This window comes from Myodes glareolus, chromosome 17 (assembly GCF_982192425.1).
Source record: "Myodes glareolus chromosome 17, mMyoGla1.1, whole genome shotgun sequence".
Taxonomy (NCBI): domain Eukaryota; kingdom Metazoa; phylum Chordata; class Mammalia; order Rodentia; family Cricetidae; genus Myodes; species Myodes glareolus.
Genome location: NC_142042.1, coordinates 57,653,495 through 57,674,949, shown reverse-complemented (window position 1 = coordinate 57,674,949; position 21,455 = coordinate 57,653,495). Strand labels below are relative to the sequence as shown.

General features: G+C 42.4%; 1 protein-coding gene across 1 annotated transcript in view; it reads left to right on the top strand.

The window, feature by feature from the left end:
• Positions 1-1,052: 1,052 nt before the first annotated feature.
• The window catches only part of Spag17 (sperm associated antigen 17), a 216,288-nt gene continuing 195,885 nt past the window's right edge, over positions 1,053-21,455 (top strand). The window contains exon 1 of the mRNA XM_048442183.3: positions 1,053-1,227. Coding sequence (XP_048298140.3) covers positions 1,144-1,227 — 84 coding nt within the window. The 5' untranslated portion in view covers positions 1,053-1,143. The remainder of the gene's footprint in view (positions 1,228-21,455) is intronic.

Here is a 21,455-nt window from a genome sequence, read left to right as displayed (position 1 = left end):
AGATAATGGACCAGGCAGTGCTTAAATGAATACAGTTTCTGTGTAATTATTTCAGGGGTAAAGCTAGCTGGGAGGCGGGCGGCGGGAAGCGGCCCACTGCTCCTTCTACACATGAGGACCTGAGTTCAATCCCCAAAAGCCAAGTTAAAAAGCCATGTGTGGAGATATGTTCTCATAATCCCAGCCCTGGGGAGATGGAGCTGGGTGGATTGAATCCCTTGGGCTCACTGCCAGCCAGCCTAACCTATTCAGTAAGCGCCAGGCTAGGGAAAGAACCTGTCTCAATAAGCAACATAGATGGGGCCAAAGAAACACACCTAAGGTGGGGCTCAGCCTCCACATGCAACTGCATCCACATTCATGTGTACGTACCTGCACAAACATGAACAAGTACACACATAGAAATGAAGTAACGTCAGGGGCCAAAGAGATGGCCTGGTGGACAAGTGCATTTGTTCCTCTTCCAGAGGCCCTGGGTTCAATGCCCAGAACAAATCAACATCAGTTGTGATGGTCACCATCATTCTGAGGTCTTAGCCTAGTCAGGGTACTTTAGATGAATGCCGGTTAGGAATGGGGGCTCTGCTTGCCAATGTGACACTCCTTTAAGGAACTGGGAGCCCTTTAGGCAGAGCAGATAGAGGGGTACACAGAAAGAGGCGAGGCAGCGGGGAGTGATTCAACACCCAGAGAGGAGGTGTCCGGGAGATTAGAGGTTGAAAAGCACCTGGTCTGCCTGGCCTGTGGCTCTCCGTACTAGATTGACAGGACCAGAGAAATCCTGGTGGAGGAAGCCTGGATGAGCAATTCTGAGTTTCTACGCATTGTTTATTCGAACCGGACTCAGCTCCCAAGAGAAGCAGAGAGAAGAAGTGGATCAAAGAAATTAGGAGGCCCCTCGTCACGTTGGAAAAATCGTCAGATTTACCCCGGAATTCCTGGAGTTTGGTACTTTGCGTCCGCACTTGGGAAACTCCGCTGCTATGGAAACGGAAGCGGTTGACCAGAGTGTCAGGAACCAGGTTGGGGGAAGGGAGAAGGATCCGTTCAGGAGCTGGGCGTGGCCTCGGTTACCGCGGCAGCAGGGACGCTCAAGCCGGGCGTGAGCCCAATTTTGCGGCCAATGCACCTCCCATCCTTAGCATGGCACCCAAGAAGGAGAAAGGCACCGGGAGCGCAAACTCTAAGATATGGGAACCCTCGCTCATAGCTGCACACTTGAACCAGGTGAGTCTCCCGTCTCAAGTCTCCCCTAGCCCGGGGCTGAGGCAGCTGGAACACTGTCTGCTCAGTACTGCTCTCATAGGTCCTTACAGGCTCCAAATCACAAAGAATGTCCTGGGTAGGGGTGGAGGGCGCTTAACAAAGGGGTGAACAAGGAGTCTAGGTATATAGCTCAGTGGTAGGGCTGAGTGAGGCCCTGGATTCAGTTCGCTGCACCAGAGGAAAACCCAAGACAGGATGGGAAGCTCTGTCCTGCAGTTTCAATAGGGGTTGACAGATGTGAATGAGGGTGGAGGACACCAGGGCCAATGCCACGCCTAGGGCTCCTTTCCAACGAAGGCTCCCAGACGATGTGTCCAAGTTGTACTGGGGCTGTTGTGTTGGCGAACTGTTCCCTTCTTGTTTGACTGATATCTTGTCCAATCGTCTGTGGCCCTGCACACAGCCATATCTTAGTAAATACTGAATGTCAACAGGCAGGGACTGTGAAAATAGAAAATGTTCCTATGTCATGGCTTGCCCTGTTCTGTTTTCTGTTGGCTTTGATAAATGACCACGGCTCAACGTGACTCAGAGAGGAAGTGTTTATTTCAGCTTACGGTTACAGTTCATCACTGAGGGGAGTCAGGGCAGGAACTGGAAGGAGACACCCTGCAGGAATTCTGCTCTCGGACTCTAGCTCACACTTCCTTATCCAACACGGGCCCACCTGCCTAGGGATCGCACCTTGTACAATGGGCTCGGTCTTTCTACATCAATCAGCAATCAAGACAGAAGCATGACCACAGGCCCCTCTGTTGTGGTCAGTCCCTCAGTTGAGACGCTCTCAGATGACTCCAGGTTGCGTCAAGTTGACAGCTGAAACAAATTAGGACACACTCCGAGTCACTGCTTCAAACGTTTTCATCTGGGGCTGGAGAGAAGGCTCAACGGTTGAGGGCACTTGTCTTTGCAGATGGCCACGGTTTGATTCCCGGAGCCCACAGGGTGGCTCACAACTATCTGTAACTCCAGCTCCAGTGGACGCTACCTCCGGTCTGGCCTCTTGGGGACCAGGCATGTAGGTTGTACGTATACGTAAGTGCAGGCAAAACACTCGTACATATAAAATGCATATACACATAGCTCTTCATCTATTTTGAAGCTACAGGAACTCAAAGGAGCTAGTAACTCCTTTTGTGTACATTTGTGGAAATGTACACAGCAATCTAAGACTCAAATCAGAGGACCCAGCTGCACGCAAGCCCAGTTCCAAAGACCTCGACCACCTCCAGTGAGAACCCAAAGGCTTCTGACACCAGCAGGTAGAAATCCACATAGAGGTTCTAAAGTTTCTAGGTTCAAGTAGTCTTTTGAAAAAAGAAAGGCCATTTCTGGAAATTCCAGTCTGCCACTGGGAACATCTTACAACAGTGGAGAGCGAGTCTGGTTTCATTTTTCATTTTGCATACGGGTATATGATTCACTAAAGAGTTTGGAGTTAAGAAAAGGAAAATGGACCTGCTGTCCTCCCGGGAAATGGTACCTATTTATCCTTATTTTCCAATACGGTTGTTTCTTTCTCTATGGGAAGTAATGCTATCCGATATAAAAATTAGTCCTGGTGAGCCCCGTAAGAAGAGACTGACACTCCAGTTTCTGCTGTGACTTCATGCGTCATAACTATGACTCTTCTGCGTGGTTTCAAAAAAACACTAGCCATAAAGAGCGTTAACTCCATAATCCCCAGTAACATTCTCAGGCTCTCAGAGATGTATGTCAAATCACTCTACAAAAGTATCCTCTCTCTTGCTTTTGCAAGTCAAAACTAGCCAAAATAATTCTCTCAAATTTTTTTGAGATGATGTTGGCCAAGTTGGAGTTAGAGGAAGCATGCTTGCCTAAATTATCTACTGCTGACCACGGGGTTGGTGCAGGCACTGACACTTTGTTTGTCAGTCCAGTCCTGCGGACATAAAGCTTTGGTTTTCCTGATTGAACTAAAATTCTACAGGCCTGTTTTTCTTATGGCTTGGAAACAGGAAAACATTCAGCCTTCTTCATAGTATCCAAACAATATAGATTCAATCAATCTTCTATACTAATAGATATAATTTCAAGTCAAGGTAATATATATAGCTTTAGCTATGAAGTGAAGATTCTGAATTTGGCTAAAGACGACAATGTTTATGAGAATTCTTTGTTGATAGGGTTTGGTAAGGAGTTATACAAGTGGTATGTCTGAGAATATGCTGTTTTTTGAATTCATGAAGAGTTTGTTATTCGTGTACAGGTATATGTGCTTGAGTATGCATGTGCAATCATGTGTGATGGGGTGGGGCATAGGAGACAGCATGGTAATTCTCTAGTATTCCAAAAGATCGTTTTTCAGATGACTTCATTGAATCCAGATCAGTAGTTCTGATATTCTGAAAGCAGTCCTCACTGGAATTGAACAGAAGAACCAACTTCACCATTCGGGGGTTCTGGTGATTTGACCTCATTTTCGTATTATATCTATATCAATCAATTAATAGATAGATTGAGAGATTGATTGATTTGGGAGCTGCCCTTTCAAGCTGGAATTATTGTCAACTTCTCAGGACATTTTAGTTGTTTCTGAAGCACCAAAAGGTGGTAACAATAGAAGGCACCCTATTATTGAGCACTAAATGACTAGGGACAATTGGAGATTAGGAAGATGCAAGCTTGGGTGGCCAGGAAATACTTTGCATATGTCTTTAATTGACCCTGGAAAAGTTGGTCATACTAGAGTAATTAGGATGCAGGGGAAATTAGTTTGACTGAGGAAACCAACATCAACCTGGGATGCTTGACTTTAGAAAAAGGGCAAGTAATGAGGCCACGTCTGGGTGTCCATTGCTCCTGACTTAATCTGCAAATCCAACTGACTATCTTTGCTGTAGATAACATGTATTAATATATATGAAACATCACACCTCAAAATTTAAAAGAACAAAAGTTTTAGATGCACTGTCAGTGAGACTCTAAAATAATAGCGTGGGAATGCGTGTGGCATGGACACATTTACAATCTAGAATAGCTTTTGCACCCCAAAGAAGCTTTAGCACACTCATTACCTGAGGCTTCCCTTCCTATGGCTTCAGATACGCTCAGCCAACTGTGGTCTGAAAGTATTAAATGGAAATTGACGAAATGCACCGTTGTATTGAACCACACAGCCGTCCATGTATCCCTACCAAATCATGTACCGCTTCGCCCTCCATCCTACCTGTGACAGGAGTCGTCCTTACGTCCAGTGTGTCCACTGAACATAGGCAGTTTGTCCACTGATCTCTTCCAAGCCGTCTGGTGTATCAAACAGACGACTGTAATACCACACTTGTGCAGTGCACGGGGGTTTGCTTTTCACATTTCACCACCATTTCACTCAACACTAGCTTCGTGGTGCAAGGGTGTCATGATGGTGATCAGGATGAGCCGAAAGAAGCTGAGAACGGCTTCCTTCAAGGAGGAAGAAAAAGGTTATTGATTGAATAAGGAAGGAGAAGAAGGGCAGGCTGACACTGAGCGCTATAGGAACAGATTTTCTGTCAGTCAGTGTGTGGGGAAAGGAAAAGGAAGCTGCGCTACTTCTGCTGTCGAGACTGAAAAAGTGTTATTTCTCTGCTAAGTGAAAGATGGAAAAGACAATTACATTGTGGGATTAAACACTTCTGCAGGGTCGGGCAGCTACTGGGGATCTTGGAATATATCCCCAAGTGATAGACTGTCATAGAAATGAAAATCTTTCCACACGACTGTCAAGGCAGGTGCCGTTGGCCACAGTGGCGAAGGGGATGCTCACTGAACCTGTTAGTGCTCCTGAAGCAACGCTCACTTCCTTTCCCTTCCCTTCCTTGCTCCAGCTGTCTTTGCCTGTTTGCTGTTACTGACATAACCCTTTGCCTAGACAATTTACAAAGGACAGAGGTTTCTTTCATATGTGTCTGAAGGCCAGGAAGTGCTAAAACATGGTGCAGCATCCAACAGGAGCCCTTGCTGTGCCATAGCATGGCAGAGGGTGTCACATAGGGAAGTATAGGAAAGAAAGAAATAGGGTTGAATTGTTTTTATCAAAGACTACCTCTATAGCAATTAAGCTACTCCTGAAAAAAAAAAAAAGATTGAATAAGAGTGTTGTTCACATGTCCTGATTGCTTCTTTTGTTTGTTTTATTGTTTTTTTTTCTTTTTTTCTTTTTTTTTCCTTTTTTTTGAGACAGGGTTTCTCTGTATAGCTTTGGAGACTGTCCTGGAGTCCTGGAACTCACTCTGTAGACCAGGCTGGCCTCGAACTCACAGAGACCCACCTGCCTCTGCCTTCCGAGTGCTGGGATAAAATGTGTGCACCACCACGACCTCTTAAAGGTAATTAAACTTCAGCATGAGCTTTGGAGGGGGAAATCCAAACCATTATACCAGCCTCTGGAAGCTGCCATTTCTCTTTCCGTCTGAATTGACCTGCTGAAAGGGTTTTATATAGGAATAACCAGCCGGCATTTGCCTGTGTAACTGACTTGTCTGACTTAGCAGAATGTCGTCAGTGGCTTTTGAACTATGGGTTAGAATTCCTTTGCTTTAGGGTACATCCCATACTTTATTGAACTACCTATCCTTTGCCGAACTCTGGGAGTCATCTCTCCTTGCTTAGTGTGAATACTATTAGTAATATAAGTGTACAAAATAAAACACTGTGCTGGGGTCCCTGTCTTGAGTTCTTCTGAGAATCTGAAGAAGTGGGGTAGCTGGTTCATGTGACAGCTACTTCTTCACATTCCTACCAGATACGCACAAAAAACTCAAGGCCTTCACGTCATCACCAACATTTACAGTGTTCTGGAGTTTGATGTTGTTCTGAATTTCTCTTTGATGTGGGTGTATTTTTCTTTGATATTGTTTGTAATAATCATCCTAGCGGGTGTGAAGTGATGTTTCCTTGTGTTTTTATTTTCATTTCCCTAATAATTTATGACATCAACACGTCTTTTAAAGTCCTTCTCAATCATCCATCCTTCCTCGTTTGCCAGTTTATGAATTGAGCTGTTTGGTGATTTAGTATCAAATTGCAAAAGACGCTTAACCCTTCTGGATAGAAAGCCCTTGCCTGCTGTCATATTTTGCATCAATGCGCTCTTCTACCCCAAGGTTGTCCTTCCTTCCACTGACAGTCTACTGTGATAGTCCACATGTTTAGCTTTGCAAGGTGCTCAGTTTACCTTGCTCCATAGCTCGACTGTGCCCAAGGATGCCTCCTCATAGCCAACGGCAGGACCCTTTCTCCAGTGTCTCCTCTGCCAGGGGCATTTCAGTTGCCGTGCTTAAGTCTTACATCCACTTTTAGTTAATTAAATATTTTGTTAATTCTATTCTTCTACTTCTAATTGCGAGGTTTTTTTTAACTTTGCCTAGTGCTTTTTCTAGATCGTGTGAAAGGTTGGTACGGGCTTTTCTCCTTGACTTTGTTGATGTCTTAATGGCATTGAATTTGCTGTTTTAGTTTTAAGATATTTTCTTTTCTTTCCTAGATTTACTAAAGTATAATTGGTAAGTCAAAAACATGCATGTATATATTAATTTTCATATACTGAGCCACCTTCCTATCTCAAGAATACATATATCACTTGGCCACAGTGTGTGTGTGTGCAGGAGCCTCTTCCTGTCCTGTTAAGTTTGTTAGTGTCCTCGGGATTTCACAAAGAATAGTCTTATAGAGCTCCTTTTTCTTGTTGTGTTTGGTCTTTGGAAATATTCTGTCTCTTCAATATTTTGAGGATTCTAAGGAGAATTTTGTATTACTTATTTTTCTATGAATGAGTGTTTTGCCTAAACATATGTTTGTGTACCACATCGATGCCTGCAGAGGCCGAGGTATTGGATCCCCTAGGACTGGAGTTACAGATGGCTGTGAGCTGCCATGTGGGTGCTAGAAATTGAACCTGGGTCCTCTGGAAGAGCAACACTCTTAACCACTGAGCATCTCTTCAGCCCTAATGATAATTATTAAAATAAACAATGCAAATCAAAAGTCACCGTAGTGGTGACTTAAAGACATTTATGTTCATGATTTATTTTTGTCAAATAACTTTAAACTTTTGCACAGAGCTAAGTTGCTAGCTAGCATTATTTTCAGTTAAGACTAAAGGGGCGGTGGTAGCACACACCTTTAATCCCAGCACTTGGGAGACAGAAGCAGGAAAATCTCTATGAGTTCAAGGCCAGTCTGTCCTACAGAGTTCTGAGACAGCCAGGGCTACACAGTGAAATCCTATCTCGGAAAAAAATAACAGTTAATTAATTGATTTAATTAAATTAAAGGGTTCTCTTTCATGCTTACTGAAGATCACACCATGGTTATTGATATAACCATGAACCGCCTTAACTTTGTCTCTGAAGTTTCTTCATTCTAATTCACTTTTAAAACACAATTTGATTAGTTAGAGGATTTTAGTTGACAGGTTTCTGGTTTTTTTGTTTTGTTTTGTTTTGCTTTGCTTTGCTTTTTCCTATCACTTTGGATATTCCAGCTGAACTTCACACTGGTAAAGACCCTCATATGTGAGGAGCTAGCCTTTCTCCCACGGCTTCCAGGGTTCTCTGTGTAGGCTGTGGCAGTCTGGCCACGTGCCTGGGGAGTGGCTTCCAGTCTGTCACACTTGGAGTCTGTTGAACTTCTTGGATGTGTAGTTTTTCTTTCCTCAAGGTTGGGGAATTTTCAGCCATTATTTACTCCAATAATCGGCTCAGATGATTTTCCTAGTGCCACCATATCCCACCCCTGGCAGTGTTCCTCTAGTTCCTTAGACTATACTCAGTTTCCTTCTGTCTTTTTTTTTTTTAATCAAAGCAAAATTATTGAGACAACAGACTAGGAAGCCCAATGCCTCTTGTCCACGCATAAACATTAAACAGTAATAATTGTGCAGGTTCAAAATTAAAATGATGCTTGAGAAATCCTAGACATTGAAATCATTCATGATCCTAGGCAACAAATAAAGTGGTAACGATCGAGGCATTTTATGGCGATTTCATTCTTACTTGCTGCTCTGGGTGCTGTGGCTGCAACAAGGGACCTTCCACCCTGGTCTGTGCCCTGCACTCTTCAGACTGCATATTTTCAAATAATTCATGTTCGGGCTTGCAGAGTCTTTGTCCATCCTTCTTGGGGCTGTGGGCAAACCCCTCTAGCAGACTTTAGTTAGTCCCTGTTGGTTCAGCCCTGGGCTTCTGCTCTTTCTTTTTACAAACACAGACAAGTACTTTGCCTGTACTCTCTTTAGGTTCAAACATCCCTTTCCCGGCCCCCTTTAATTCTCTCACCCCATAAAGACAGTTGTTTAGAAACATCTGATAAATCCAGTGCATACATTTGTTAACGGAGATTTGTTATTTATTTTAATAGGCCGTTTCCCTGTTCCTCTGTGTGTCCTATTTTTAATTCATAAACTGCACATTTGGAAACTTGCAACCATTCTAGGGTTTATTGATTGGCAGAGAAGAGTTCAGCACATTAGGACATATCTTATCCTTTGGTGACAATCCATAATTAAGTCTCAAGGTTTTCTCAGGCTAATTCTGGCCTCCCTGCTGGCTGCTTTGTAAGCATTCAAAGTTTCCCCCAAATGTCCAATTGCTTTTAAATGTCTTGACTCCCCAGAGGAGCCTTGAGGCATGGATATCTTTCTCTCAGGGCCATTAATGCTCCCTTGTCTTCTTCTACCGATGTTCTCTTTCCCCGGGGATCTATGGCTCTTCATTCCCTTGAAGCTTTCGTGTGTTAAAGCACATCACAGCTTCCTTCAGCTCTGCCAAGCTGGATGCACCCTCCTCTGCTCTCCCTGGATAAACTCTGGATCATAACAGATCTGGATCATAATCAACCCCTTGTACCACCTTCAGAGAGATCCAAGTAGAAGGAATTTCTGCTCTGCTCTGGGGGCCCAGGGAAAGGAACTGGGATGGACCATCCCGTACGGTGCCACGCTCATACCACCCGACGCCGCTAACTAGAATGGAAGCACCAAGAAGCACCTCGCGCACCACAGTTTATTTGTTGTTGTGGATCTTTGATTTCATACTCTCTTGAGGGTTGTTTTAACTTTGAGTTCTCACCCCCACCCCATCTATTGTTGGTGTTTGATGTTTGCCTATGGAAAAGAGGCAAGGGGGCTTCCTAGTCTGCTATCTTGATAATGTCACTTTGATACAAGATATTTTTTAACACAGTTCTGATTTTTTTTTTCATTTCTTCCTTGCTGAACCTACTGGGCAAAGAGAAAAGAATGGCAGCTTTATTCGTGACAATTTATGGGATGCTTCCAGAACTTTTCAAACAGCACCATCAGTCCTTAAGGGAGCTTGCGGGCTCCACCCCGCTGCTCTGAACAGTGTCCACGGCTTCACAATGCATAGGATGTATATTTCACTTGGGATTTTGTACTAGAGTAAAAACTTCTGTATCAACACAAAGGAAAAGATCTTTGGTCTCAGTGGAAGGGCTGTTAGCAAACCAGGAAGGGAGCTTTTTGTTTTATTTAAGATATTATTTCCTTTTCTCCCAAAGGTGTCTATCTGAATGCTAGTATTTTCTGGAAATTAAAGCTGCTTGGGGCATCTAACAGGTAGAATTTGGTTCAGCATTTTGTGAATTACAGTAGTTAAATCCTTTTATATTTTCATATTATCTGTGGGGGGACTATCTTTCTATTTGTCCCAATTTAAAGAGCCTCATTTCTCTCTATAACTAAAGGCAGACATAACCTACACAACTGCCTTTTGACAGGAAAGCCATGCCATTCTTTTACTATTACCCATCACAGGAAACACTAAAACACAGGGAAGTGTTGTCAGGGTTTCTGTCCTGCCTGGTTCCCACAGTCGTTAAGTCCCAAAGAAAATTACACAAAGGTCTACATTGGTTATAAACTGATCAGCCCATTAGCTCAGGCTTCTTATTAACTCTTATAACTCATATTAGCCCATTATTCTTGTCTATGCTAGTCACACGGCTCAGTACCTTTTTCAGCGAGCTGTCACATCTTGCTTCTTCTGTGGCAGTATCACACTGCAGAAAGAATGGGCTTCCTTCTTCCCAGAATTCTCCTGTTCTCATTGACCCGCCTCTACTTACTGTCTGGTTGTCCCACCTATACTTCCTACCTGGCTACTGGACAATCAACATTTATTTAAAATAAAATTGACAGAATACAGACCACTGTACCACACTATGGAAGGTTGTGGAAGCCAATACAGCCCTTTTCCTGCCCAAAATCCCTGCTTCCACAGTCATTGATTTCAATACAGAATGAGTACAGGCCGAAAATATCCAAATTAAAAGACTATGCCCTCTTACTGCCATTTATCTAATGACTATCACCATTTTTATTAAACCTTTAGTTTTTCCTTAATATAAGTATTTAAAAGTGCTTATAAACACATGACTTATTGATATCCTTTCTGAGACACCAAAGCCTTGTTTATAGTTTGTATATTTTCATTCTCAGTCTGTGCTCACCCTTTTGATTTTCAAATAAGTAATATTCTTTGCATAACTTTTAGTTCTAGAACCAGCACCCTACCCACAAAAGAGCAAAATCCATGCATAAGATGTCATCAAGGCTGCATGCCTTCTTCAGAGAAGCAACTCTGATTTGTAATTAAGATGTAAGAAGTAATTCTAAGAGGAAGTTTTAGATAGATATTACAATTTAAAAGCAAAAAGAAAAAATAGATGCAAATTATTTTTATTTATTTTTAAATTAAATTTCTTTATTTGTTTTACAAGCCAACCACAGTTTCCCCTCCCTCCTCTCCTCCTACTCTTTCTTGTCACCTCTCCTCTACCACCCTCCCCCATCCACTTTTTCTCTGTTTCTGTTCAGAAACTAGCAGGCCTCCCATGGGTATTAACAAAGCATGGCATATCAAAGTGAAGTAAGACTAAGCTTCTTCCCTTTTAAGGCTGGGCAAGTATACCCAGTATGAGGAATAGGTTCTCAAAGCCAGCCAAAGCATTAGGACAGTCCCTGCTCCCAGAGTTAAGAGTCCCACAAGTAGACCAAGCTACACAACTCTCACATATATACAGTGCCGTGCAGGCTCTCTGGCTGTCAGTTCAGACTCTGTGAGCTCCTATGAGCCCAGATTACATTTGGGCTCTTACATCAGCCTCTCTAGCACTGCCATGAGGTGGGCATCATTGGAGGAGGATAGTTGTTTAAAGGATGGCTGTTGGAGTCCATATCATTAGTACTCAAACTTGAGGGCCAAGTGCTCCTTAAATCAAAGAAACGAATCTAAAAGGCGCACTTGCTTTATCCGAAGCATCAGCCTTCCTGCCTGGCCACTCGCGCCCTCCGACTTGCCACTCAAATCACTTTCTATGTGTGTGCAGCTCTTGGCTTCCTCCTGGGGCTGATGATGGAAACGCTTGAGTTTGAATGTTGGGATTTCCACCTCTGAGATACACATTGCTTATTAGTAAAACTGTTTCTTCTTTCTGAAAGAGTGGAGAGAAGAGGGCTTTGCTTCTATCTACAGGTATATGGATGGCCCTCTCTGGTTGCACAGCCCAAACTAGACCCTGAAAATCTTGGGTCTCTGTCCTTCAGCCTCACAGTAAGCTTTATCTTTTGAAAAGACTCGTCTTATTTTTAAATAATGTGTATACACGACTCTATGTGTGGGAATATGCACATGAGCGCAGGCACCCACGGAGTCAACAAGAAGGTGTCAGGTGCCCCCGAGTTATAAGCAGTTTTGAGCTGGTCAGTGTGGGTACTTTGACTGGACTTGGATCTTCTGGAAGAGCAATATTCACCCTTAACCACTGAACCATCATTTCAGCTCCCTTCCACTATTTTTTTCCTAAAGGCACAGTAAGTCTTTCTAAAAACCTTCCTTGCCTGGGCTCCAGGCTCTGCTGTAAATTCCATACTTAGTTACAGAATGCCTTCTACAATTTGGTATCATTTCATGTTTTATAGAACATGAACTGTTAGAAACCACATCTTAGATCCTACCATAACTAGCATAATTTTAGGTACATGATACACACATAGATGATAAATTCCACAGATTTGCTCGTTAAATCTTGGAGTACAGTGAATCCTGTAGGATGGAAAACAGTACAAGGAGCAGACAAAGGGGGTGTGTTCTAAGAACAGACAACAGAAAGCATTTGCATAAAAACAGCAGTGGCTGGGGAAGTAGCAGGCAAGCAAGGGAACATTCTCTAGAATGCTCAGCTCATGGCCGTTTCTTATTACACTCCGTTGAGGAATAATATTTTTATCTTATTAAAGGCAGGGACATAGTCACAGTCCAAAGCCCTCTAGAGCTACATAAAGAGAGCTAAGCTAGTCAGGTTACATAGAAAGAGCCTGTCTTGGGAGGGAAGTGTGCTCAGTCAGTAGAGTGCTTATCCCACTTACATGAGGACCTAAGTTCAGACTTCTATCACTCACCTAAAAATTAGGGCATAGTGGCTGAGGTCCGTGATCTCAATGCTGGGGAGTGGAGGCAGGCAGCTTCCTGGGGTTTGCTGGCCATCAGCCTAGCCTAATAAGTGAGCTTCAGGTTCAATGTAAGACTTTTTGAAAAAAATGCCTGAGGAAAACAGCCAGTGTTGTCTTCTAACCTACACATGCACACAGGAGCATAAAGACAAACCAAAGTGCATGCATGCATGCGCACACAAATGCATACAAATACATATATAACACAACAGAGAGAGAGAGAGACAGAGAGAGAGAGAGAGACAGAGGGAGAGACACAGAGAGAGACAGAGAGAGAGAGACAGAGAGAGAGAGAGACAGAGAGAGATCCTGTCTCAAAATAAAACACATGCTTTGTTGCAAGGCCACAGGATTGTGTTACTGTCCCCCCAAAACCCATCAATGTTTCATTCTACTCTGCAGAGACATTTTGTCTGCCAGTCGGGAGGCATGCAGAGAAAGTTCTCTCGAACATTTAGTTCACAGCCTCTCCTTATTACACCTCAGTGGAGAAATAATATTTTTCTCTTATTAAATGTAGCTCAGTGACAATAGTAAAGTTGTGACCACTCTAGAAACAGTAGGAAAAAAAAGCACTTCTGAAGTCTTGAACAAAGCCTGTAATTCTTGTAAAGGCTTGCAAAGTGGTCCTGGGCTCAAGATAGGCATTGCTGAAATATTAATGCCTCAGATCTCTTAAGCAAATAACATCATAGAATATGTAATGCAGAGATGATAATAAACCCAGTCTAAGTAAATTTTGAGGAGTAAATGTGCAATTGAATTGAAGTGCTTAAAGCCATTACAAGTGTAGTTTTTCAAAGAGGGAAATGTGTTTTATTGGTTAGAACCCTTGAGCAATTTCTAAGAGGTAGTGAAGGTTCTTTTTTCTTTTCATACTTTTTTGATCCTAAACAGTAAGCTATTTCTCATGTTAATGTGTATTTAAGACTTACTGGAAATACTCAGAATATGAGCTGAAGACTGATGGCTGGCAGCAGGCGGATTTCTGAAATTGGGTTGGTTTTTACTACGATATTTTCTGAAATATGCCTTCATTGGTATTTACAAAACAAATTGCCAGTTCACACAAAGGTTGTTTTTATAAAAGCCAACGAAAACAGTCGAGTCGCTAGGAAGAATGTTAAAAAGGGAAATGGACTTTTCATAACCTCACGTTATAACTTCTCCTTTTGGACAAAAATGTCTTATTTGAATGAGCTTGGAGCTGAAGGGAATTAGTATGTCAAATTATCCCGCCGGGATGTGATGTGTGATCATTTTTATTGCAAGCAAAAAAGCATTAAATACAAGCAAAAAGTCAACATTGCCAGGGAGTTTGGCAACATCTTAGGAAAATGCCAGGGAAGAAATGGTGGCTGTTGATCAGGGTTCCCCTCCGGCCATGGAAACCACCACCAGCTCCCAGTTCCCATGGTGTCCTGCCCAGTGTTCCTACTGCAGCTTCTTATGGTGTTTCTCCGCTCATCCATCTTAGCTCCTTCTACTCGAGGAGAAAGGCTTTCTCAGTAGCCCCAGGTAGGTACAGACTACACTGCCTGCCTCCAGCCAACTGTTTCTCATCCACATCCTCTCCTGAAGGACGGAGTAAGCCGTTCCTGCCACATCTTGCTGGCACTCACTGGCTTGCCTGCTTCCAGCAAACTCCAGTGGTTGCCATATTGAATAGTTACCCATTTGAAACTGGTGCTCTGTATTTTCGGTGTAACCCTCTGAATGCCTGTCCTCTTACACCCGGACTCCTAAGGTTTCAGGTTTGCTCCCTGCAGACTATAGCATCTCATGGTGATGGCACATAGCAGTCCCTCCTCCCAGATGGCCAACTGGACTAAATATGCTGATGGTGTGCTGCGGTCTTAGCCTTTTAGTCTTCTTTGGCTTCAAATTTGAAAGCCAGTTGCAGCCTGTAAGTCATGGTAATGACTTGAAGATGCTCTACAAACCTTAGGTACTATTGTAGTATACAATGATCATACCTCCTCCACTGACATTAAAATCATTGCTGAGCTGACTTAGGGCATCCAACCCAAGAGAAAGTTACCTTGCTTAATATGTAAGGCTTCACACATCAAAATCCCAACTGTGTGTTGGGCTCCCTGCAGAGCCCACCTTGACTGAGGTGGTTCTTCACCAAGACCATAACAAGGGATAACAATCCCCACTGTTGCATTTCCAAATCCTCTTCCCTAGTCCGTGATCAACAATTCAGTGCCTTGTTGGCTTCACCTTGGTGCATGCCTTTAATCCCAGCACTTGGGAGGCAGAGGCAGGTGGATCTTAGTGAGTTTGAGGCCAGTCTGGTGTACAGAGCAAGTTCCAGGAGAGCCAGGACTGTTATACAGAGAAACCCATTTCAAAAAACAAAAACAACAAAAAAAGGAAGGAAGACAAAAAAAGCTGAGCAGTGGTGGCGCACGCCTTTAATCCCAGCATTTTGGGAGGCAGACGCAGGCGGGTCTCTGTGAGTTCGAGGTCAGCCTAGTCTACAGAACTTGTTCCAGGATTGGCTCCATAGCTTCTGGGAAACTCTGTCTTGAAAAACAAAATAACAACAACAATAAAAGTCTCTAATATCCCAAGACACAGACATTTTTTTTTTGCCCATACTACAAAGTAGCCAAGACTATCACAGCTTTGTCTGTTCCTCCCGTTCTTGCTGCCTCTACCTCTAGTCTTTATAAAGCAGCCACATGGATCCTCCCAGATGCCAGCTGGTGTTTCTGGCCTCTCCTGACTATTTCTCCCTGTCAAGTGGCCCACTGTAACCATACTGACCTTCTGACTGATCCTGAAGCCATCAGAAAACACATGACTGCCTTGGACCTTGACTTGCTGTTTTGCTTCTTGGTTGGCCTGGTGGAAGGAAAGGACAGACACCATAAATTGGGTCATTATCTCTCATACAGTTTTCCTGCCACATGAGACCAGGCTCTGAGTAGGCAGGGATTGGATCATTCACTGGGGGTTGCCAGCTCCCTGTCTAGTATGGAGGAGTTCAGATGTGTTTGCTTAAGGGCTGATAATTTTCAATGAGAAGGAGCTCTTGGAGACAGTATTGTTGCTATATGGAGTAGCAACTCAATAAATACATGACAATGGAAGGTATACTTAGCCTATATAAATTTGCATAGTTTTTATTTCTAATGTCACTGTATACATAAAATCCAAGCTCATCATACTCACAGCTGAATAAGTCTCCCCCGATTCCTTATGCTCTGCCTTTGCTGCTATGACTTCTCCTGCTCAGAATCATTGGAGTCATCCCTATGACCCCAACATGAAAATGACCAGAAATTCTTACCTGCTCTTTGTTTCTAACCCTTCAGTTCCACCTCACAATTTCTACACAACACCATTCCAGTCACCTCACCTCTCTCCTCTCTGTCTTCACTCAACAGAGAATGAATACACAAAATATGTTGACAGTCATCCTATGTCAATCAAGACACACATAAAAACATAAGTCAGTTTTATTCTCTAAGCTACATCTTGGCAAATATCAGATGATATTGTCTTTTGCTTATTATTCATCAAATTGTTCTCATAATTTCAGAATTGTGTGTTGACTTTTAAGTGGTATAGTTATTTGTTTGACATGATTTTCACTCTTTAAACACTTGTGTAAGCATGGTGGGTTCCTATGATCTTCCCTAGGCTTATCCACATTGAACCAATCACCAATAATACAACATGTGCAAAGTTCCCTATACACAAAGGCCTTATCACTATTTTTTAAGCACATTCAAAAGCCTTTCAGTTTTTGCCACACTTTTGGTATTATATTCAAAGCTTTTGTAGCATTATTACTGCATGAGATTTGGGCATGTGTAATTTCTTTATTGTCTTTATTCTTAAGTAAGCTCTGAAATTCTTGGAATGTCATATTTTACTAATTTAATTTTTATAAATTATTTTATGTTTGTATTTTAAAGTACAAATGTCATGATGTACAAAATTTATACTGCATAAATTATAACTAATTTTACATATTTTGATCACTCTGCATTCCCTGTTTTATGAACCACAATGAGACTAGCATTTGCAACTGAACGCATAGGGACAGAGTGGTCCACTGTAGTGGAGTAACAATAAACCAATTCCTATTCAATAATCGAATAACCAAATAATATTTCTCTTAGAATTGCTAATTTACTTTGTCTTGTTTCAAATTGTACTTTTTTACTTCTTTGTTTTTATGTATTGTCTCATATTGTTTTTTTATTTGTTTACGTTAGCATAAACGGTTCATTGAAGCAAGTACATACATCTGCATCATTAGAGTTTGGTCTCATTCGTGCCCCTTCTCCACCCCATCCCAGCTGGTCCCCTTCTTTTCCCCAGTTATTCCTAACTTCTATTTTCCTATTCCATGGATTCCATCACTTCCTCTTTTTACCACATCTCTTAAAACCTCTTCCTCCCATCTCAAGAGCCCTTTCTAGCTTCTTGACCCCCCCCACAGAATAAACACACACATATGCACACACACACACACACACATACATACATGCACACACACATACACATTTTAAGCCTGGGTTCCTCATAATGAGCAAAATCGTGATACCTATTTTTGTGAGTCTGGCTTATTTCACTTAACATAATGGTTTCCAGTTGTATCCATCTTCCTACGAATATCATGATCTTATTTTTATTTAGGGCTGTATAGAATTTTGTTGCCTGTATGTACCACATTTTCTTTATCCATTACCTTGTTAATAGGTACGTAGGCTAGTTCCCTTCTGTAGCTGTTGTGAATGGCACAGCAATAAACATGGACCTGCAGGTGCCTCTGTAGAGCCTCTTTTCTCAGTATGAGTTGCTGAAGAAGCTTTCCTACTAAGTATGTTTTTGACAGCTTTGCTGAAAATTGCATAGTTATTTCTGAGTCCTCTAGCCTCTCCCATTGACCGTCCTGCCTGTCTTTGTGCTGCTACCATGCTGTGTTGCTATGTAATGTTTAATGTAATTTGAGTTTGGATGCCTCCATCATTGTTCTCTTTGATAAGAACTGCTTTGGCTAACTGAGATCTTTTGTGTTTTCATATCAGTTTGGGGATTTGTTTTTTTAGTCTGTGAGTAATGTCATTGGGACTATGATAGGGATGACATTGAATGTGTAGATTGCTTTTGACCATACAGTCATTTTTCACAGTGTTTATTCTGTCTGTCCACAAGCAAAGGGGCGTCTGTCCACCTTCTAGTTTTTTCTTCAGCATGTTATGGATCTTAAAGTTATCACTGTACAGGTCTATTGCTTGCTTGCTTGGAGTTATTCCTAGGTATTTTACTTTTCTGAAGCTATCAGTGATGTTTCTACTGAGTTTTCATTTAATTCATTGGATTTTACATTTCCAATAGTTCTATCTTTTAAATTTCCTTGCTGAATTTTTTTCTTTGTTGCTGAGTTTTCATCCAAATTAATAATTTTCTTAATTTTTTTATTTCTGATTTTTCTTCTAGGTTTACAGTTGATTGTTCCCTCTGGGTCCTGAACTGAGTTTATCTGCTTGTTCATGCATTCCTTTCCCAGGTCGTTGATCACTTTTACCAGAAAGCCTTTGAAATATTCATCCATAGTGAGCCTTGTTTCAGTGTCTGTGAGCTCAGGAGCTGAGCTGCGATCTTTTAGGGGAGTTTTGTTGCACGGCTACTTTCTGTTGATTGTGTCTCTGTGTTGCGATTTGCACATCTAGTGGTTTGGCTAGCTCTTCTGGATTTGAGGGGATATTTTACTAATGAACAGCTTACTCATAAAGGTGTGATTACCAGTACTATTCTGTGAGAAGGAAGCAGAGGTTGCAGCAGCAGCAATAAACCATACAAACTCTAGAAGCACACTTACAGTCACTTACACTCTACAGTCACGTCACCAGTGACCCCAAAGCTGCCACAGACAATGACTGTTGACTATGGTATGACTGTGAAAAATCCTTAAGGGAACTGTAGAAATAGTGAATGAATGAGAAAAGGTAAGGAGATGTCTGGCTTAGTTGGGTTACTATTGCCATGATGAAGTACTATGGCCAAAAGCAACCTGTGAAGGAAAGGGTATCATAGTTCCATATTAGTCCGTCATCAAAAGCAGCTAGGGTAGGAACTCACAGGGCAGGAACCTGGGAACAGGGACTGAAACAGAGACCATGGAGGAGTGCTGTTTGTTGACTTGCTCTCCCATGGCTTGCTCAACCTGCTTTCTTATACAATCCTGGACCAGCAACCCAGGTGTGGCTAGGTCCTCCCCTACTGATCAATAATTAAGAAAATGTCCTAAGGCTTGTCCTCCACTGATCTTAGGAAGGCATTGTATCAATTGACGCTGCCTTCTCTCTGATGATTCTCGTTTGTGTCAAAATTATATAAAACAAGCCAGCACAACGTAGAAGGAGGAGATAAAGAGGATAAAAGGGTTAAACAAAGGAAAATAAAGAATAGAGAAGAATGTGATGGTGAGGAAGGGAAAAAAACCAAGAAATTAAGATTAATTAAGATTCAAATTAAAATTAAGATTCAAAATGGTTAAAAAATTCAAAATCAAAATTAGAAAAATATAAGTGTAAAAAATAAAAACATTAATTTTTTAAATTAAAAGCAACAAACTAAGTTTAATCAAAATACTACAACTTGTCAGAGTAAGAAAAAAAACAAAGAGGGCAAAAATAATAAAAAGAAACGTAGATTAAAAATATTGCTCAAAATAGAAAAATTGTAAATAAAATTAGGTAAATGTAGAAAGAGGTATAAGAACATTTGACAACTTTTTAAATATAATAAAGTAAAAAGTCTGGTAAATATTTGCAATAATTGACTTTTATTGTCAACTGGACATAACCCAAAATCTCCTAGAAAGAGTCTTAACGAGGTTGCGTATGTTGAGTTGACCTGACACGTCTGTTGGGGATTATCATAAATAAGGTAACTGATGTAGAAAGATCCATCCCACTGTGGGTGGCACCATTCCCTGGGCAAAGCGCCCTGAACTGCATAAGTGCAGAAATATGGCTGACTAATGCAATCATTGCTCTCTGCTCTAGACTGCGGACGTGATGTGGCTCGTTGTTCAAAGTACCTGCCTTGGCTTCCCCACCATGATGGACCGGAACCTGGAATTATTAGAGGAAATCAACTGTTTTCCTGTAGTTGTTATGAATGGGGTGTTTTATCACAGAGATGGAAAAGAAGCTAAAAGAATATATTTTTAAAAAATCAAAAAGTTGGTAGAGAAGCATCTTTCTGGGTCCTTGAAAACTAGTGTTGCCAGTTACGGATGGGGGAGGCAGGGTCAGTTAGACTCTGGACTCATTCTCATTCTGTATTAGACACCTGCCTGATATCCAGGAAGCTTTCTTCACCACAGCACTTCTTCTTTGTGTACCTGGAGCCTCTCTGGTCACGTTTAGCTTTACAGTCTGGGGTTGAGCAAATTTTCTCACTTTGGTGAGACCCCAGATCTTGCCCTCTGGGGAGGCTGTCTCAGCAGGAGGTGTCTCTCAAGTATATTAGGGAGTGTGAACAGTAGCCATAGCATTGAGATGTGTGCAAATAGGAGACCTGACTTCATGGTAGAGGGATTTCACTATGGATATCATGCACACCCCTGGTCATTCAGAACTACTGACTTTATTGCAGTGAGGGGCATTAGGTGGCTCCAGAATTCAACCTACCTACCAGTCTCAGGCTCAAGGCTGTCAAACTTCACTGCAGGCACTGGAGAGAAAGAGCTCAGTCTATTAAATACTTGCCACACATGAACACGCATGCACGCACACGCACCAGCCCTCTAGGGTAAGCGCAAGTTGATATAATCTGTTTCTAGCCACCAGCCCAGCCTAAGACAGTCTTCTGTCCCCTTCACTCTTTAGTGTGTCTGCATTCATTACTCTTTCTCCCTACAGCTGCCTCTTGGACCTCCCCCCTTTCAGGAGTTGAGACAAACCAATTTGCCTCGTTGACCTTTGGATGCTCCCTCATCTCAGGTCCCCGAGGAAGGACAGTTTTTAACAGCAGAGTGTCTCTAGCTGGTGTCTGGCACCGCCCTCCAGATCATACCGCTTAAGAAAAAGAGATTCCTTTTCATTTTAAAGTACATTATGCATAAGTATATCTGGTGAGCGTATATGAAGGCAGGTACACACACGGGTCAGAGGACAGCTTTCAGGAGTCAATTCTCTCCTACCCTGTGGGTTCCAGAGATGGAACTCAGGTCGCCAAGCTTAGCAGCAAGTGGTTTCACCGGGTGAGCCACCTCCTAAGTCTGAAAAAGGGATGACTATCCAGCTCTCAACACACTGCTGGAGGAACCATTGCCTCATCAAAACCTGCAGCTGGATTGGAGGCTCCTGGGAAGCCTCAGAGTTGTGAACTTGTCCTGAGGGTAAAACTACCAGCTTTTGTCTGGCCCCCGTTTTCGAAGTCACTTTGGCCTTGTCTCTCTATACCGGGAACCCGTAGCGCTGAAGCTGTTCAGCTTGACTTTCTGCCTCCTGTGTCCTTTTCGCCCCCGCCTGTTTCAGAGCATCCTCTGGCTTCCTTCATGGAGCTGTGAAGCTCTTATTCAGTTTCACTCCTTGACTAAACCCCTTTCTGACTTTCTTCATCCCATGCTAGCTCATAGGCAGCCTCTAGCCACTTCCTGACCCCGAAGCCTCAACTTCTGTCATGGTCGATTTGATTAATTTCATACAGATCACCGCTTTGTATTTCTCTCTGGTAAAAC